Source organism: Gouania willdenowi, unplaced genomic scaffold (genome assembly GCF_900634775.1).
Source record: "Gouania willdenowi unplaced genomic scaffold, fGouWil2.1 scaffold_82_arrow_ctg1, whole genome shotgun sequence".
Classification (NCBI taxonomy): Eukaryota; Metazoa; Chordata; class Actinopteri; order Blenniiformes; family Gobiesocidae; genus Gouania; species Gouania willdenowi.
Window position 1 is genome coordinate 215,420 of NW_021145248.1, and position 20,084 is coordinate 235,503.

At 36.1% G+C, this 20,084-nt stretch overlaps 2 protein-coding genes and 1 pseudogene across 2 annotated transcripts in view; 1 reads left to right on the forward strand and 2 right to left on the reverse strand.

Moving 5' to 3' along the window:
* Nucleotides 1–3,245: 3,245 nt before the first annotated feature.
* LOC114460870 (cilia- and flagella-associated protein 44-like) overlaps nucleotides 3,246–20,084 on the reverse strand; it is a 228,515-nt gene continuing 211,676 nt past the window's right edge. The window contains 2 exon segments of the mRNA XM_028442745.1: nucleotides 3,246–3,526; nucleotides 3,624–3,854. The gene's annotated coding sequence lies outside the window, so the exon portion shown is untranslated.
* On the reverse strand, nucleotides 13,634–16,677 carry LOC114460875 (cilia- and flagella-associated protein 44-like). Its single transcript, XM_028442756.1, has 4 exons — nucleotides 16,650–16,677; nucleotides 16,444–16,551; nucleotides 13,882–14,009; nucleotides 13,634–13,795 (listed from the first exon to the last, which is right to left on the reverse strand). The coding sequence occupies exons 1-4, from the start codon at nucleotides 16,669–16,671 to the stop codon at nucleotides 13,661–13,663; spliced, it is 393 nt and encodes a 130-aa protein (XP_028298557.1). The 5' UTR covers nucleotides 16,672–16,677; the 3' UTR covers nucleotides 13,634–13,660.
* LOC114460880 (uncharacterized) lies at nucleotides 15,862–15,979 on the forward strand (annotated as a pseudogene).

Genomic DNA, 20,084 nt, shown 5'->3' on the forward strand with positions numbered 1-20,084 from the left:
TTGAATTCCAATTTTATGCAAATGAAATAATAGTTAGAGGTCGCACAAAACACTTGAAAATTGCTCTTCTATAACATACATAGCCAAAAAATTTAAATAAAAATACAACGGTTACAAAAAAGTGTTAGAACATCATTAAAAATAAGTCATTTTTGTGTAAATAGTGGTGTCCCACACTGCTATCAGCTGTATATCATGTGAATTAGTAGTTATATCTGTAATTATGTTGCTATTATTATCATACGTTGTGATAAATGACCTCCACATGACCTCCAGACTGCAGCGTATCATCCACTCTGCAGAGAAGGTCATCGGCTGCAATCTGCCCTCCCTCCAGGACCTGTACGCCTCCAGGATTTTGAGGCGTGCAGGAAAGATTGTGGCCGACCCCTCCCACCCCGGTCATAAACTGTTTCAATCTCTCCCTTCTGGTAGGAGGTTTCGGTCCATCAGGACCAGAACCTCCAGACACAAAAACAGCTTCTTTCCCTCTGCCACCATCCACATGAACACACCCCAAGCCACCCACTGAACCCCCCCCCCCCCCCCACCCGATCACCACCTCCACCAGCTTGATACCTGCTGCACTGTATATATATATATTTATATTTATATTTATCCTATTTATCCTTTATTCTCTATCTATCCTTTATTTATCCCTCATCCTTTATATTTATCATATTATTATTATTATTGTTGCTGGTTGTGCTTTGTTGTTCTGTTTTTATTTCTTTTATTTCTTTTTGTTGCTTGTTTTGTGCACCAACCACCAAGTCAAATTCCTTGTACTGTCCTCAAAACTGTACATGGCAAATAAAACATTTCTGATTCTGATTCTGATGTACTATGCTGCCGCCTGGTGGAATATAGTAGGAACTACTTTCCGGTCAAATAAAGCCTAATAAAACTTCTACTTACCTCATTTTGAGAGCAGGGGTTGTTAATATGTGAATTCCTTGTTGATAATGTCGAGAAAGGGTCGCTGACGATTCCTGACAGAGTTTTCCTTGCAGACTGCACAGCGCACTGCAGATACAACTGCTGGAAAACAGTTTGTTTTCTTTCTAACCGCTTATATAGGGTGAGAGATGGAAAACGTGAATTTAAATAATGCTCTTTTTTTTTTTTAAAGTAACGTATTTGTTTTTGTCTCGTGTGGATGACGTAGTGGTTCCCAACCTTTATTGGGTTGTATCCCCATTCTGATATCACACATTTCTGGTGACCCCAGAGCAGGGCCAGCTTTAGGCCATGCATGAATAAAAATAAAATAAAATTTAAAAAAAAATGAATAAAAATAGGTCGTTTTTTTTTTTCTTAAGTCAATACACAGTGTGTACACATTATTATTTATTTTAAATATCAAGACAAAACAATGCAATCATGCAAAACACCACATCATCGGGAAATATATATATATATATATATATATATATATATATATATATATATATATAACCTATTTTTAAATGTAGAATAATGCACTATAATACAATATAATACTTACAGATATAGTGCAAATGTCTCGAGGGAACAATAAAAAAAATGGTACAAAATCCATAATCTGCAAAACACTACAATCAAAAGTTAAAATAAAATCTAAAAGTTTCAGTAGAAGGAACTTTCTAGGTTCCTGTTTGGTTTTACTATTCAGCAACACATATCTTAAAATAAAAAAAACACAATGTGCAAACGACATGATAGAATGATATAGAATAGAACAAGAATTAAAGTAAAATAAAAAATAAATATGGGCAGATGATTTGCAGGTACAGTTATAGATTTGTTCCATTTATTCATAACATCAGCATTAAAACTTCCTACAAAAAAGTTTACAAGTAGAGGCTTTGATTTGGCTCAATATTATGTGGATTATGTCTGCAAAAAGTGCCCACATGTACACAAAATCATAACCAAACACTCGCCTATGGAGCATTTGTGGGAAAAAGTGAATTTCAGGTTTTGTACAGTCACCATGCAATAACCAAACACAGAATACAGCAAGTCCTACAATATACACAATGATTAAATTGGGCCAAAAACACGGAAAGAATCAATACCTGATGTGAACCATTTACACCGTTTGCACATCCACAAGCATGATCCTGTAAAAAAATGAAATAAAACATCTTCTAATTTGCCTTCATGTTTTTTTTTTGTTTTTTTTTGATAATAATTTAAAAAAACATTCATTTTGATCTTGGTCTGATTATTTCTTGAGAAAGAATTGTGATTTTACAATTATTTTTTCTATAATTAATTTCACATTACCATGAGTTTTAAAATGTACTCCTGAATCTGAAATAAAAGATGATGATGATGATGAATAACTAAAATCACATTAATAATCTAATTTTCAATCAAACATAAATCACACCTGCTGTCTAAAAGATAAATACATACTACATATTATGCACTTCTCTCAGAGAAAACCTGCATAAAGGATAAAGGAAGTAAATAAATATAAATATTATGGATGCACCGAAATGTAAATTATTAGATCCTTTAAAGAAGTTTACACTGTAATGACAATTTTTGGCTACTTTCTTTTGGAGGTCAGATGATGAACAATTAAGCCTAGAATGTAAAACATGTATAAAACATCCCTTTAATTCACCCCAAAGAAGATTTATTTAGGTTGAGGTCAAGATTCTATAAAGAGGAAAGAGCCGACTCCAAACACAAAGTTGGGGATGTAAAATTGTCCAAATTGTTTAATGCTCAAGCGTAAAAGAACTCAGCGCAGAGCAAAACAAAAAAAGCTGTTATATGTGTAAGTGGTCTGTATGCCTACGTAATAGAATTTGTGTTTCCTACCATGGAAGTGTTTGGAACACCTGCAGATTAATCGATTGAATGCATGCATTCAATCGATTAATCTGAGTGAATCAATACTTTAGGTCTTTTTCAACTTTATTCAATCACAATTCATGATGAAAGTGAGATTCAAATAAAAATGATAATACAGTCATTTGCATTTCTTGGGTTTTTATTTACATCTAATAACAAATGGGAGTTTATTCTGAATTTTAAAACAACCTTAATGAACACTTTTTACAATATAAAATGATTACAAAGGTTGCGCATGCTGACGTCACTTGTGTAGAAGCTAAATGCTTGTATGACTTAATGAAATGACTGAATATTTACTTCAGTTTAGGCCTGTACATTATTATTTATTGTATACATGAATGTGTCAAATTACATGGAAACCAATATGAATGAATAAATGAATAAACGTGATAAAATAAAAAAGTTAAAATTTTAATACAAATAAACAAATATAAGTGGGAAAAATACAAATGTTAATGTGCCAATCCACTCCATCAGCAATCAAACAGACCTTTCTGGACAGTGCGGACTTCCTCCACATGCTCTTCAAATTCCATGCCCACCTGACGGACAACACTGCTGTTGTTCTGGCCCATCTCAGCAGCCAGGAAAGGGCATTTGGAAGCAAGTGCCTGCCCTGATGGTGGCATTGGATGACCAGAAGGCAGCTCAGAGATTGCCTCCTCCATAGGTGCTACAGGTGTGCAAAGTAAAATGTTTATGATGAGAACTTAAGGGATATTTTTTTCTGCCCATGACATAGAACAAAATGCTATTTCTTTCACACTCACCTTTATTGACAGACGCATTCTCTGGAACCTTGTAAGAAGAGGAGGAGCAGAGGGCCCGTGCCATCGTAGGGGCCATGGGTTTTGCAGCCAGTTCCATCATGATTGGGCATCGCTGGGCATACCCGACCAGAACTTTTCTGGACTGCTGGAAGAAGGCCTGGGGTGCACGAGCCAAATATGGACAGCGACGCATAATCACATCCATCATTTACAAGTTGATTGTCCAGATACCTGCCTCGAAGAAAACAAAAACAGAGATGAGACATGTCACCAAACTGTGTCATGTGAACAGGTCTGATAAACCCAAAAATGTATTGCTAGAAATTACTTAATAATTTAATTACTTAGTAATTTGATATATAAAGACTAAAATAACTATCATTTATGATTTTAACCTGAAATTTGTGATTAAAAAAATAGCAATCAGAGTGAAAAAAGTGAGAAAGTCACCAGGCTGCAAAATAGGGTTTGCAAATGTACAAGCATGTAAATGCTGCGTTAACATCAGGACAAAGTTTGAATTTGAAATGTAAAATGTAAACATTTAAACAAATGTAAATGTAGACTAGTTAAAGGTGCATTTATACTTTTTGTTTTTTTTACTTTACGCACACACATTAGATACTCTGACTTTATATTTTATGATGAGTGCCATGAGAGGACATTGCATTTGGCGTTGTAAAAATAAAATAAAATTGAACCGGATAAAATAAAAGGAAAATTAGTGTTTCCGCACAGTGGATGGAAACCATAGCACTTGAATAAAAACCCTGTACACACTCAGGAAGAAATACAAACACAACCTGGACTCAAACTCACAACCTTCTCACTGTGAGGCAGCAATACATCACATTAGTCAATCTCAGAAATCCCATTTATGACACAAATCTAGTAATGACCATGTAATAAGGATTAGTACGGAAGCGTAGAGCTGCCACAGTTGAAAATATATTTTTGATCACTATATTGTACGAACAATATACTTATATTGTACGAACAATATACTTATATTGTACGAACAATATACTTATATTGTGCGAACAATATACTTATATTGTACGAACAATATACTTATATTAAACGAACAATATACTATATTGTACGAACAATATACTTATATTGTACAAACATGATATTATAATGTACGAACAATATACTTATATTGTACGAACAATATACTAAATTGTACGAACAATATACTTATATTGTACAAACAATATAGTATATTGTACGGACAATATACTTATATTGTACGAACAATATACTATATTGTACAAACAATATACTATATTGTACGAACAATATACTAAATTGTACGAACAATATACTTATATTGTACAAACATGATATTATATTGTACGAACAATATACTGATATTGTACGAACAATATACTATATTGTACGAACGTGATATAATAATGTCCAGATGGTGGACATTTAACCGGAAGTAAGAGCAAACGAAGGAAGAAAACATGGATTCTCCACTGTTGCGGTTCCTGCGCAAACGAGGTGTGCCTGAGGAGTGCCTTTCCCGCATGGAGGAGGAACATGTAAGTTTAAAGTTCATTTTCTTCTTTTTCCACAGGTGAAGTGTTTTAAGGCAACGAGGGAAGGAGGTGGGTGCGCGCGCATTCGGATCTCGTAGAGTGCGAGTGTGCGCCGGCCCGTATTATACTTCTCAGGTCATCATCCATCCATTTTCTGAACAGCTTGCTCGTTTCTCCAGCTGTCATCGGGCTCTATGCTGGGCGTAGGTACACCTTACAAAGCGCCAGTCCTTCACATGGCTACCAACCAGACACAGAGAAACGGACAACACTCACACTCCCATTCATTACAGGCAACATAGGGACTCTAGTTATCCTGACAGTATGTTTTTGTATTGTCAGAGGGAACCACATTCTTGGGGTAACCAACGTAAGCACAGGGAGAACATGCAAACTCCATACAGCAAGGACCTAAGTGCCTATAATTGGTCAGAATCAATGAAAGTCTTTTTGTTCCCACAAGCCATGTAGCCTTGTGCTTTTGATATTTAACGGCAACACTTACTTATTATGTACTGTTAATTTTATTATATTTTTGTGTATTTTAACTTTGTTTTTAATAACTTTGATTAATTTATGTAACAAAACCATTATAATTACCATCTACTTCTTGGTCTCATTATCAAAGCGACAGACGTCTTCTGTTTCCACACTCCTCTCCCATTGATGGAACTTAACTACATACACCAAGTCCATGATTATTTTTATTAGGATGTTATTTCAATCCAATTTACAAATTTGGACAAAGTGCACAAGATGAACAGGTCCACAGTTTGAAAACTCAGGAAAAACTAAATTTTCAGCTCGCTCGTGTGCAGCATTAGCTTTGGCAGCTAACTCTGTCTTTCTGCCTTAGAGACCAATACACGTTTTAAACGCAAAACATCTTTCAATGAATCAACGCTCCAACAGTTAAAATTATCTAAATCTCTGTCAGACTCACTGTCAGCAAAGGTGAGTTTATACCTCTCAACCTTTGAACGCATGCACGGGAACTGAATGTTCCGAGAGTGTGAAAAAGCTTATTGTGTAGCAGAGTGCTGTGTTGTTTGTTGCAGGATGTTGCATTAGGTATCAAGCTTGTTTGTTAGTTTGCATATAATTTTCTGTCTCTCTACAGATTGACGCTACAGTTATTGACTGTATGGATGATGGCACACTCTCCGGTTACATCCCAACCTATGGAGATAGAATAGCACGACGCTTCTGTTTGGAAAGCAAAGATACAAATACAAAAGAATCCAAAAAAAATTCACTGCTTGAAAAACTGAAGAAGAAGATGGGCATTGATAATGATGATAAATGTTTGAAAGGAGACGAGACATCGGCACCAAAGCGAAAAAGACAATATGCAAAATGCAACAAATGGGCTGAAAAAAAGACCAGAAGAATTGAGTTGGGGTGGATTCATGAAGGCAAACAAGTGAGGAAACGCAGGGGAGGAGGAACAAGGATGCTTGATGTGCCAAAAGAATCCAAAAAATTGGATCTTATTAATTTTTCCAAAGACCTTTTCTTCCCAAATGGAAAATGTAAATTTGGAAAATTTGAGTCATTTACTCATTACATATTTGATTTCCAGGAAGAAGCTGTGTTGGATGATAATATCACAGTTGGGCAACTGTACACTGCACTAAGATTGGGGATGCTAAGATTTTACTTGTGCACTAAAAGCCAGATCCAAACAGATAATGAGGAAAGCGATGAGGGGAAATCTGATGAGAATAATATGGAAATGAGAGATACATATACAAATGACCAAGTCACTGACACCATTGTCATTCTATCATCAGATTATGAGATTGATGCAGACACACTCTCCAGTACATCTGAGGTGACTTTTGGTCCAGTCCTTGGAGAGGCCGTGGCTGGTCAACTTGATGACACGTTGGTATATCAGCCTCACGTGCTATTTGAAGGAAATGGGTTAGGTTTCCCATCCTTTGATCTTCCTTCTACAAGCACAGCACACATCACGTCAGCAGCAGGTGATGAAGCAAGCATCAATACAGCTTCATATGAAATAGTTTGTGTAACTATAAAACTACACAGGATTAATCTTCTTGAGGAGATGATAAAGCAGTTCAACGACCCATCACTTCTAAAACAAACTCTGAAATACAGTTTCATAGATGAAAGGGGAGCTGATGCAGATGGTGTCTCAAGAGATGTGTATGCTGCATTTTGGACTGAGTTTATGGACCGCACAGCTGAAGGAGAAGAAGTGAGGGTCCCATCATTGACTAATAAATGGAAGAAAGAGGAGTGGAAAGCCATCGGCCGGATCCTACTTAAAGGATTTAAGGACCACGGATATTTTCCTTGTCGCTTTGCCCCTGCTTTCTCAGTTGCTCTCATTTTTGGGGAGAATGAAGTCTCAGATGACATGCTGTTGGAAAGCCTTCTTCTGTACATTAGTCAGTCAGACAGGGATCTTCTGACCACTGCCTTAAAAGAGAACCTTCTAGATGAGGATGGAGATGAACTAATTGATCTTCGGGATCGCTTGAATGTAACAATTATTCCCACACGAGAAAATTTAAAAACAATTCTTGTAAGTGCAGCCCACAAACACCTGATCCAAAAACCAAGATATGCTGCAAAACATATGTCCTTCACTGCCAGCTACATTTTAAAGGAATCCTTTTTGAGCCCGCAAAATGTGCTACTGATGTATGAGGAAAAAAAGCCAACCACAAGAAAGTTTTTGAAGTTACTGGATGCATCTCCTACAACTCAAGCAGAGAATCAGAGCTTTCGTTTTTTGCAGCAGTACATCAGAGGACTGGACGATGCAGGTCTCAGAAGAATGTTAAGATTTGTCACAGGATCAGATGTTATCTGTGTTAAAAAAATTGAGGTGTTGTTTACACCAGTAGAAGGACTAGCAAGGAGACCTGTTGCTCATACTTGTGGGCCAACTCTGGAGCTGCCAATGACATATGCTTCCTACCCAGAACTGCGTGCTGATATGGATAGTATACTACTTAACCAAAACTCCTGAGAATTCAGCATCGTTTAAATCAGGTTACTCTGCCTACTACCCAACAAACTTTGAAATGGAAAAAGAGAACTAAACAAAAAAGTGTTTTGGTCAAATACAGGACATAATTTATTTTGATATACAAGGTAGTAAAATGTATACCACTAAGGACTGAATGTGTCATTTAAAATGGGAAAGGAGATTGCAGCTTTCTTCTAAAATCTGTCCTGTGTTCTTTGTCCCTGTGTTTGTAACTTTTTCTCCATTTCCTAGTCACTGCGTTTGTTTAAAGCTATTAATAATGCCTCATATTCGCACAGAAAATATTCACACACAACACTATTGAAGTTCTAGGGATAATGCAGTTGTTTCCAGAATAATCTTCATCTTTCAAACTTGCTAGATAGATGTAAGTGACTCGCTTCTATTTATTTAATTAATTTCCCCCAGATTTGCTTGGTCAGGTTTTCAGCCATAACTTAAGTGACTTTAGAAGGCTTCTTTAATTAACCACATTCCCTCTTGCTTCCAATGATCAATGGACTTGAATGGGACAGGATCTCAAACTAAGAATATATATATTAGAAGCACACCTCTGTTAGTTTGCATTGTGTTCACAGCGATGCGTAGAGCCCGGTGATAGGCTGTAGATGATCTACAAGGAAGAGAAGATGAGTGAAATGTACTCATGACACTGACATTTTCATTGTTTCATTTCAGCGTGCCTGACAGTCGCTTAAGGCTTAAAAGATCCTCCAATAACAAACACTTTCTGTCCTTTTGGAGTGAAAGTAAAGCCTTAACACATGTCCCTTAATGTTGTAATGATCAGGAACTCCTGCTGGGGTTTACAACTTCTCAAGATGTTACATTTTGTAAAAGAAATGTCCAGTTAAATCTAGTGCATTTACCGATGTGTTCAAATCTGTTATTTATTTTTATTAGCATTTTTTGTTTACTGATTAATGCATGATAACTGTGAACATGATAATATCAGTTTTTCCTATCCTATTGGAGAGGAGGAAGTTTATTCCAATGGGAGCCGTTCACTGAGAACCAGCTTTCTTTTGTAGCACAGTACACTGTTAATGAGGGTGTTTGTTTTTAGTTTTTATTTTCACATTTCATTTGCTGCTGGCTGCATTTATATATAGATAAATGTGTGACATTTGTCTTTGTATGGAATATGCCATGAATGACATTGCTGGGTTTGCTGTTTTGAACCCTGTACAACTGCTCTTCAAGAGTTTTTTTCTGTGCCTGGAAATAAAGTTAAACTTTGTTTGATTTTCCATCTCAAAAAAAAAAAAAAATTAAAAAAATGGGAAAGGAGTGGTAATGTAAGGGAAAATAATTCCAGGGGAAAAAAATCTTGTGTTGATCTTTTGCACTGAATGTGTGGCTAAATATGCAGGTCAAAAACTGTTGCCTGTAGTGTTGTTTGTTTTATTTTATTTCATGTTTTCCACAATGTATACTATGTATACTATATTGTTCGTACAATATAAGTATATTGTTCGTACAATATAGTGATCAAAAATATATTTTCAACTGTGGCAGCTCTATGCTTCCGTAGAAAGGCAACGAATACCAAGGTAAAAATGACATAATGTTGATATCAAACTATTCTAAAGTTGCTTCAGAACTATGCCAACCTGGAATAAAGGGACTTTAGATCATTGTGCAAAGTTTTTAACCACTGAACGTAAAAGAAACTTGAAAAAGATTGGTTTGTTAAATAATTATTCATCTGTAAACTTGGATGTGTCTGATGATAAATGAGAGTTTGTGATCTAAGATTCTTTGATTATGAATGGTAAATGCATACTATGAAAGCCTGTTTCTGCCACACTAAAAAAATGTAACATCACAACGGCAAGTCGTAATTATTAATTATTAAAGTCATAATTATGAGATAAAAAGTCATAATTATGAGGTACTTTAACACTTCATGGAGGGTGCTCTGCCCAAAAGGAAAATCACATCCATGGGATTAGAAAGAGAACATTTTCAGTGTAAATATTTAATATTCAATCATCATTGATTGCACAATGATTGACTGAGAAGCAATAGGAGAGAACTCTTTTAAAGTGTGTTTTAAATCACATACCACTGGTATTGGGTGGAATCCTCAAACTATTCATTTCGGTGGCAGAAAAGCTGTAGGTTGTGTTAATTTTCAAATATTTTGGGAAATGATGGTGTGATTTTGGTTGGTTGGTTGGTTTGCTTTTCATTAGTTTAAAATTATCCTTATTTCAAAGGTTAACTAATTATTTTGATAGTCAAATATTATTATTTTAAATAAAATGATGATGTTTATGACAAATCCAAAAGAACACTTGATTGTCTCATAGTAATCTAAGTTAGCAATGTAATTTTTACCTGCTTATCCTGCTTGATTTTGTCTGATACTTTGACTGCATGTGTTTGCAGTACATAATAATAAAGTACAGTGAAAATGTCTCAGGTAAGTGAGTAAAAAGGCTGTAAACTAAACACAGAGATATGGAAGCCACTGCATTGTGCATCTTCTGTAAAAGAGGACTGCTCTCCCTTTTTATATCCTCCCTACAATAAAATATTTCTTACCCTTCCTTAGGGAGGGCTGGTGATGGTCACAATTAAAATAAATTGATTTATTTTATTGCAATAACAAAACATGCATTGCTGTCTCATAATGATTGCACTTCTTGTAGTGTTGACCTTTGACAGCTTGTGCAGACAAGATAAAAAAAAAAAAAAAGAAGATCCTGGTTGGTGCAGATCTGACAGCTGCTTTTTTTAGGAAAGAAAGATTATTATGCAATCCTTTCATTTACCAATGATTTCCTTTAGAGAAGATATAGATTTTTATCTGATGGACTGATCTAGTCAGCTGATGAAGCCGGCATCAATGTCTGATCGCTAGGCTAGCAGTGTGACTCTGAAGTGCTGTATGTTTGAAAACAGGTTTATGTTTTAAAATCTACAAAGGTTTGAACTTTGAGAGTGTTTAAACAAGAGATAAATGTTCATTCCTGTCTGAGAAAAGTGTATAAAGTGTGTAGTGAGGGTTTTACAGCCTTAAAACATCTATCTCTAAAATAAAAAAAAGTTGTGTGTGTGTGTGTGGGGAGGGAATTTCTCCCTGACGCGGTATGAGTTCAACTTGAAACTAAGTCAACGGGTTCCAAATACCCCAAGTGTGTATCTGTTACTTTGGAGTAATTTGGTGTAGCAAAACGTTAAAAACATTAATTTTAAGATTACAGCCCTCTCAATAATGAGCGCGGTATTGAGCGCGCACTGTGTCGCAGTTTGTTTGGGTTAAAAAAATTAATTCAATATTAAAAACGTTTTTGTACTGATAATAGTTATTTAAGTTAATATTTCATGGTTATTCAAAATTATACTCGTGATCCCAAACTTCCTTTAAGTCGCGAGTCACAGAGTCTTTTACCGACTGGTTTCCCATTGTTTAAACCAAATAACTGTCCGTGTAATTGCTCACTGTTTTACTAGAGTCGGTATTGAACTCAACCCGTTCAATGCTCCATCTGGAAAACTGCAGATTCTCGGTGGTGCCGCTCATGGAAGTAAAGCTCTGACCACTCGGTTCGAAGGTAAACAATGATTTTTGTTTTTAAAAAAAGATAGCCGAATTGTAGATAATACTTTCATTTACTTACTCACTCATGTAGTTTGGAGCTTTAAATTTTGTTTTGCCTGTTTTGTTATCAGCATCTCAAACATTTCACAGGAACATACACACACGGTATTTATTTATTAGAAAAATATACTAAATGAGTAAAATAAATCAAAAAACTAAATATTTATACAAAAAGTACACAAAATAACTACAAAATCACACTACAATGGCAACCAAAAACAATGACTTCAAAAAACATACATTAAAGAACAATACAACAAAAATATGAAAATGGCTCAAAATACACAAAACTAAATAGTTACACAAAAAATACACAAAATGACACTACAATGGCAACAAAAACAATAATAATATAAAAAAAAAAGCTGACTTCACGGATTTTGTCTATTGCGGGTTATTTTTAGAACATAACCCCTGTGATAAACGAGGGACTACTGTATTGTAAAACGATTATATTCTTGAACTCACTGTTTCCCTCTGCCTGTTTCTGTGAATATCCTCCAGTTCCTTCTTCTGCTCCAAAGCCCTAAGCAAGCTGCAGCGATGTTCAGTGTTACAATTGATCACCTTCATCAAAGCCTGATGGGCCTCTTCCATCTTCACCTACAATTTACAAAAAAAAAATCCACAAGACAAGCTCAGTCCATTGTTCAAACCCAAGCCAAAAATAAGATACAACCAACATGTGACCGTACATCCAACTGTTTGATCTGCTTGTCACATGCAGATTCTTTTAGGAGTTTTTCGTGCCGCAGCTCCTCATGCCTCCTGTTTTCTGGCAGAGTCTGAAGATCCTCCAAATCCACCAACCTCCCAAACTTTGACATCATCTGTTCGTCACATTTCTTTTCCAACACTACAAACAGACAAAAAAGGATTGACTGATGTTTCTAAAATATAGACATTGCATGTATTCAGAGTTTCAGGTGGAGTTGAAGATGTTGGCCTGGGCCATACCTTGGATCTTGGCTTTCATGTCCCTGCGATCAGAGATGATCTTGGCATGAGTTTGGAGGTCTTTCTCAGGGAGAGTTTCTGCCTGCAGCTGTTGGATGCCCTCCTGTAGCCTGGTCAACTCACACTTGTTAAGCACCAATGCTTGGCTCAGGTCTCTGGGCGTCCCATCATCTATGACAAACTCAATCTGATTCACAGATCACAGAATAAAAAGAAGAGATACCAGGCTGTGAAATGCTTGGATGTGTTTTTTTTTCTGAAATTGTATACCTCATGTTCCGGAATAAATCATGAATAAATTCAAATAGAATACAGAACCTTTAAGCAATGTTCTGTATATTTTGAGTCAGTTTCTTGGTCTCTTTATTCATGATCAAGACATAGCACATGATATGTTTTTTTAAATCTTGTACTTCTTGCTTATTTTGGTAATAGGAGGATTTTAAGAAAGTTCTATAGAAATTAATCTATTCAGGAGCCACTATATCAGTGGTTATCAACCTTGGGGTTGGGACCCCATGTGGGGTCGCTTGGAGTTTAAATGATATTGTCTGAAATTTCCGAAAAGTTAAAATAGATTTTTGAAATGTTTTAATTATTATTCTTTTTTTTTATTATTATTAAAACACACAATCTTAAACAACTGTATTTCTATACTTTCACTTTGTGAATCTAGTTCAAATAAAATGCAATAAAAAAAAAAAAAACTTTAGTCAAACATGATCAAAAACTAATTCTAGAAAAAAATGTCTTTGGGGTCGCTAAAAATACTTGATATCAAAATGGGGTCATGTTCCAAAAATGGTTGGGAACCACTGCACTAAATAGTGTTTCTTTCCACTTTATTTTTTTTCAAAATGAGGGTCTTTAAAATGTGTATCACTCATGTATTCCATCATTATGCTAAATAGTGTACCTGGTGCAGTTTGACAGGAACCAGTATATCCAGTTTGTTCATTTTTTCTTGTATTTCTCTGGTAATCATATCCAGGTCATTTTCCGCTGCCTTACGCTTGCTTTTCAACATTTTTTCCTGCAGACCCAAGAAATACCATTGATCAAAACATGTGGAGAAAATGTGATAAAACACAATGGACGCAAATGTGGGATAAGTCTGACCTTCTTGAGTGTGTCACACTCCTTCCTTAAAACCTCAGCAGCCTCCTTCTCCTCCATCAGCAGGTCTTCCAGGTCCAGTCGACGCTCACGCTGCTGCAGAGCATGTTCAAACAGCTCCGGCTCACATCCTTAAGGACACACAGACACACAATGTAATGCAAAATATTTACTGTATAGAACTGCAAAGATGAAAGTTCAACTAAACTGATCACACTAAGTTTTCTCTCTTCTATGAAGTATAACAGAATTTAGTACAGGTGTATAACCTCAGCCCCACGGCTCTGAAATATATTTCATCACTTTTGTAATAAAAAGATGTCAAAGAATGTTCAATGTGGACTGGTTTAAAAATAATGTATACAATACTGTAGTATTTAGTCAGCCACAAATTGTGCAAGTACTCCCACTTAAAAAGATGAGAGGCCTGTAACTTTCATCATCGGTATAACCATAACTATGAGAGACAAAATGAGAAAAAAATCCAGAAAATCCCATTGTATGTATGCAGCTAATCTGTACCCTGTTATGTTTACATCCCACAACATATGAATTCATGTGACCATCTTACAGCCACAAACACATCATCATCATCATCATCATGTGGTTATGAGGCCTCTGTAACCCAGCTCTCATCCTGTCTCACAAACACGCGTTATGCTGTGCTATATTATCTGTTATTGTAGTAGTAGTATTTAGAAGTTCCCCATTACCGTTCAGTAGATTATGATTGTTATGTTCTAATGTTTTAATAAATCATTAATAAACAGTCTTAGTCTGAGTAAATTGTACATATTTATCTGTGTAACAGCTAACTGAGGCAGGCTCGTGCTGGGATGTATATTTATTGGTTTAGATTAAAATGTAAAGTTTGTAACTTATAATTAAATGAGACTATTTTAGTTATTGATAAAGTCTTAGTTTTACCAAGTGGTGTCCCCTGAAATGAATCATATTTGAAAATGCAATAAGCAATTAGTTAGAAGAAATGTACTGGTGCCCATTTTGTTGGGGCAACTGTAGAGGGGAAAAGTTGATGCGTCATTCATTGAAGTAATGGGAACGAGTAGTGGAAAAAAGAGCATCAGCAAGAATGAAAGGAAAGGTGTACAAGACAATAGAGAGACCAGCTATATTGTATGGTTTGGAGACAGTAGCACTGAGGAAAAGACAGGAAAATGTTGAGGTTCTCTTCGGGTGTGACGATGATAGAAAAGAACAGGAATGAGAACATCAGAGGGATGGCACGTGTTAGATGTTTGGGAGATAAAGTCAGAGGGGCCAGACTGAGATGGTTTGGACATGTACAGAGCAGGGATATGATGAATATATTGGTAGAAGGATGCTTTAGGGCAGGAGGCCTAGAGGAAGACCAAAGAGGAGATTTATGGATGTAGTGAGAGAGAACATGAAGTCAGTTGGTGTGAGAGAAGATGATGCAGAGGATAGGGTTAGATGAAGGCACAGGATTCACTGTGGCCAGCACTGAAGGAAAAAGCCAATAGGAAAAGAAGAAGAAAAAAGCAATCAGTTCTGAGCAAATAACTAGTCAAAGATTTAAATAACTCCCAATTGACCAGCTCTGTAGTACCCAGTTTAGCTCACAACACCACAAAGGATGTGTTGAAATATCTGATACGTGTCTGAAGTGACACGTTAAGCAGCAGCACCCTGGTTCAGTGATGGTTTAGAGAACACAACAACAAAATTAATGGCCTCCAAAATATTAGCCATCAACATGTTCTGGAAATTTTTTTAGGATCTATGTAAAGCCTACCTCACAACTCATTGGAATTAAAAAAAAAAAAGAATAGGTGAATATTACTTATTTTCATATATTGGAATTTTATATTAAAGGTATTGTGGACAATTTTTTAGAAAAGAAACGCTCTCTGTTTGCGTGACACGCCTACTTACTTACAAGTTGGTGTGGACATCGGTCATAGTAGCTTACTTATCAACGTAAGATTTGCACTTTTCCCACAATGTGGCCGTACCAGCCTGTCATTGCCTGATCTCGTTAGATCTCAGAAGCTAAGCAGGTCTGGGCCTGGTTAGTAGTTGGATGGGAGACCACTGAAAATTCCAGGTGCCACAGTGGGGGACAGTCACCACAGTGGTATCTGTCATTATGTCTCACTTCACCCACATTGCCTAGTATGAATGCAGTGTGTGAGTGAGTGGTGGTTGGTCTGCTACAATAGTAGCTCACCACTATTAAGTGTGGAGTGAAAGAATAATCCCTTAATTCTGTGAAGCGACTTTGCGCGTCCAAAAAAGTGCTATATATCTATATCTATATATATATATATAGTGCTGTATTATCATTATGTCAGACTCGCCACCGGTAAGTGAAAATCCTTACATAAACATGTTTGACAATTAGGAGGACCAATAGTTTTGATGATCCACCCAAAAGTTAAACATCGGCCACAATACCTTTAAGATCTAGTCACATCAATTATTATTCTGGGCTCCAAACTAATGTGATCATATGCTTCATTATAGGTAGTTCTTCATAAAGTTATAACTGTGTGTTAAATATCACTGTTTTAGTGTTCAGACCTGGAGGACAAACGCTGTCATTCAGAGCATCTTCTTCCTCTCTGTCACTATATTGCACTTCATTCCAGTTAACTTCATCAGAGTCTTCTTCATCGCTGTCTTCTTCTTCTACAAACACATGGATGATGGGTGAGTCATCAGGGTTTTGTGGCTTAATGGAATAGTTTTTTTTTTTCTGGTTAACACACTGTGTCACCTCCCCTCACCTTCCTCATCATCTCTTGCCATCTCCGTCTTTTTTTGATTTTCTTCTTAAAGACTTTGATCAGAAAGTTTTCAAACTCATTTTCTCCCAGCGACGCCTTGAACGCAGCAGTCAGCGCTTTCTCGCTCTCCTGAATCTTTGCTATGTCTCTCATTTTCTCCTCAAGCTGGGCCTTGCACTGCTCCAGCTTGGCCTGTCAGGGTTAAGAAAAGGATAGAAGATGATTGATATTATTCAGATGCACATTAACGATGTGATAAGAAATCAGCTGTAAAATACACAAAAAAAAATATATCTATCATCTCATTTCTTTCCTATCTATTGGTTACCTTGTTACGCTTCCTAATCAATGAAAATATAGGTTTCAATATTTTTGGTGTGTGCGTCTGAGCCTTTTTTTTCTGTGCCTTTTTCATCTTACCGTTTAAAAAAATATATAAATCAAGGGGTAGACCCTTGATTTATATATTTATTTATATAAATATATTATTTATATTAATATTTAATATTTACATATTTTAAGAACTGTTAACTACAGAGTATATGTGTAGAACTGTAACATGGTGCCCCAGTTTTGCGTTAAATTATAATTGACAATTTTTGTAGAATTTTAATGGCAATTACAATTATAAAGTCAATTATCTAAACTCAATTACAATTTAATTATGATTACAACAGCAAACACTTTTTTAAAATTACAATAACAATTTTAAATAAATAGATGTAATTAATTATCAACTACGCAATTACAATCATAATTGACCCCAACCCTAACACCACTGACCAATCTCGGGGTACGCAAATTGTCATGGGTCAGAAATAAAAACAGCGTGACAACATTGGAAACTACAATATAAATATAGCAGCAGTATGGAGACTCCAGGCATTGCCACAAATGACACATTGGCCTCTGTAAGTCTACCCTCTAGTGGGTAAGAAAAACAATCTTATCAAAAAAGCACAAATATGGCAGGAAGCTTCATAACTTTGGGCTAGCCAAACATGCTTGATGCCATCTGCCACCACGTACTTGTGTTAAAGTAGATTTTTTAGCTTTGACAAACGTGAAAACATAATACAGAGCAAGAATTTGGATGGAGAACAATTAAAGACTCATAAACATTACAAACATTCAAACATTACAGAGTGATGTGCATCCTCTCAACCTCACCCTTCTCATTAAAGTTGTAGCGAGTTGTATCTCACAGTTTTAGGGTGATGAATATGTTGTTTTACTGCTATATGTTCACTCAACAAATATTTGGTAGATTTGTTAAAATGCCAGTAGGCTAATTAATAAAATTAAAAAGAACAAGTGATCATTCTGAATAAGAAGTTTTCTTGTGTGCTTACAGATTATTATACTTTTTTTATTATATCAACAGGATAGGTAAAATTCTGAAACAAATTTCACAGATGCAATGTATAGGACATTACATTATTATGTTTTTTTAAGTGTGCAGGAGTAGGGGGGAACATGTCTGAAGGGGTACAGGACTGTGAAAAGTTTGAGAACCACTGATCTAGATGAACTTCTTCTCACCGTTACACTGTTGTCCTCCTTGATGCGCTCAGTGATCTGCAAACTGCTTTTCCTGCTTTCAAAATGCTTCAGCAGCAGCATCTCCTTAATGTGTGTCAGTCGACAAAGCTCAGCCCGTTATAGATGGTCATCGATGTGAAGCTTCTGGCTGCGCAGCGACACCAGCTGAGCATCAAACTGACTGACCCACCTCCGCATCTAGAGATTGGAAGAGAAATGCATCCACATGGTGAAGCCAAGAACAGCATTTCATGACTGAATAGTGTTCATTATTGATTACCTGCTCCAGCAGAAGGTCCTGCTCGTAGAGCCGTCGGAGCTCTTCTTCCTTTTGAAGCTCCTCTTTTACTCCAATCTGCTCTGCTACTTCATGCTTTGTATTCTCCATTTCTCTGCTGGTCTTGTATTATTTTCTTCTCTTATCTTTTTCCACTTTCTCCAGCTGATCTGATAAACTGGCAGCTCTCTCTTGATCCTCCTTTTCTTCCTGATGTACAAAGTTCCACCTAAGACCAAAAAGACATTTACAGTATCGCTAAAAACAAGACACAGAGCTTATAGATTATCCTGAATCTGAGTCTCTGTACTTATTTTCTCCAAGAACATCCTATCGCTCCAGGTTGGATCTGTTAATCTGCAGCTCTGTCTGTGGAGTTTCCCCTGGTAAGATGTTGGGCAGCTCAGGCACAGGTTGGTGCAGGTTGAGTGCGAGGCGGTCCTGGATATTCTGCAGCCGCTGAATTTGAGCATACAATGAGGATACCAGGCACACCTTGGAGTGCCGCAATCCCAAAATGTGTTGATTCATCTCAGCCTGATGTTCACAGATCTAATGGGTCAAAATAAGTACAAGTAATTTAATTATTTTACTCTCAGAAATAAGCTTTTATGTCCACATTTTGTAATTTGCATGATAGATAAGAATAATTGTTTTCTCTTTGCAGTCACAAAACATACTGTAGTTGACAGGTTAGATTAAAACTTTTCCTAAAAAATGTACTAATAACACATTTTAAAATAGTAAACTTCTTTGTAAAACATATTTATCATTATGTTCTTGTACAGGTTTTGGTTTGCACCAATAGTGAAATACTATAACGCAGTTAAAAACTACTGATGTAGCTGCTAATGTGGAAGAACAGTTTTGTTTAACTCAGGGTACCTCTCTCATCAGTTAACTGTTTTAGGTTCTAATAAAGTCTTGCTCTCTGGATTTGTAAAGGAAATTATGTCCAAAAGTGATCTTTTCATAAAGCTGCTGGGGATGATAATGAACATTTTTTTTTATACTACCGCTACCTGTATTTCATCCAAGAATTGTTCCCATCCCCCAAAAAACTGCCAAAGTGTTATTTCTAGTGTTTTCGCAGACTTAAAGTTTTTGACAAAACAATGTTTGATGTTGATATTTTGGCTTTCCATGGAAACACCTAAATATGGCCAAAATTTAGATTCCATCATAAACTTCATAAACAATCCAGAACAAAAATAAAGTCAAATGAATCACTGTCTAGTCTGGAGTCAACAACAAACTTGTGAGCAGTAATTTCACCATCTGTGACTAAATTCTTGCGTTTTATGTAAAAAAACATCTTCATTGTATCATATTTTTATCTGTGTTGTCAAAACAATCTTGGTTATTGTCCTCAGCAGTTTTGAACTGGGTACATTAAAATAAAAAGAGACATGATTCCAAAAGAGTTAAACTGGCAGAAATGTGTGTTTACATGTGCCTCCAAAGCCATCAGCTCTTCTTTTTTCTTCTCAATGCTTTCAATTTGGTTTTTGCTAGTGATGTCCCACATCTTTTCTCTGGCCTCCAGAAGTGCCTGTTCATCCTCCAGATTATCCTGCTCTTCTTCTGGTTTCTCTGAATAACTGAGAGAAGAAAAA

Coding starts and splice junctions, on each gene's coding strand:
- LOC114460875 (XM_028442756.1), bottom strand. CDS start 16,671: ATGGCAAGAGATGATGAGGAAG. Junction 16,552..16,649: donor GGCAAGAGATGATGAGGAAG/GTGAGGGGAGGT, acceptor ATGTGTTTGTAG/AAGAAGAAGACAGCGATGAA. Junction 14,010..16,443: donor TGACAGCGTTTGTCCTCCAG/GTCTGAACACTA, acceptor TGTGTCCTTAAG/GATGTGAGCCGGAGCTGTTT.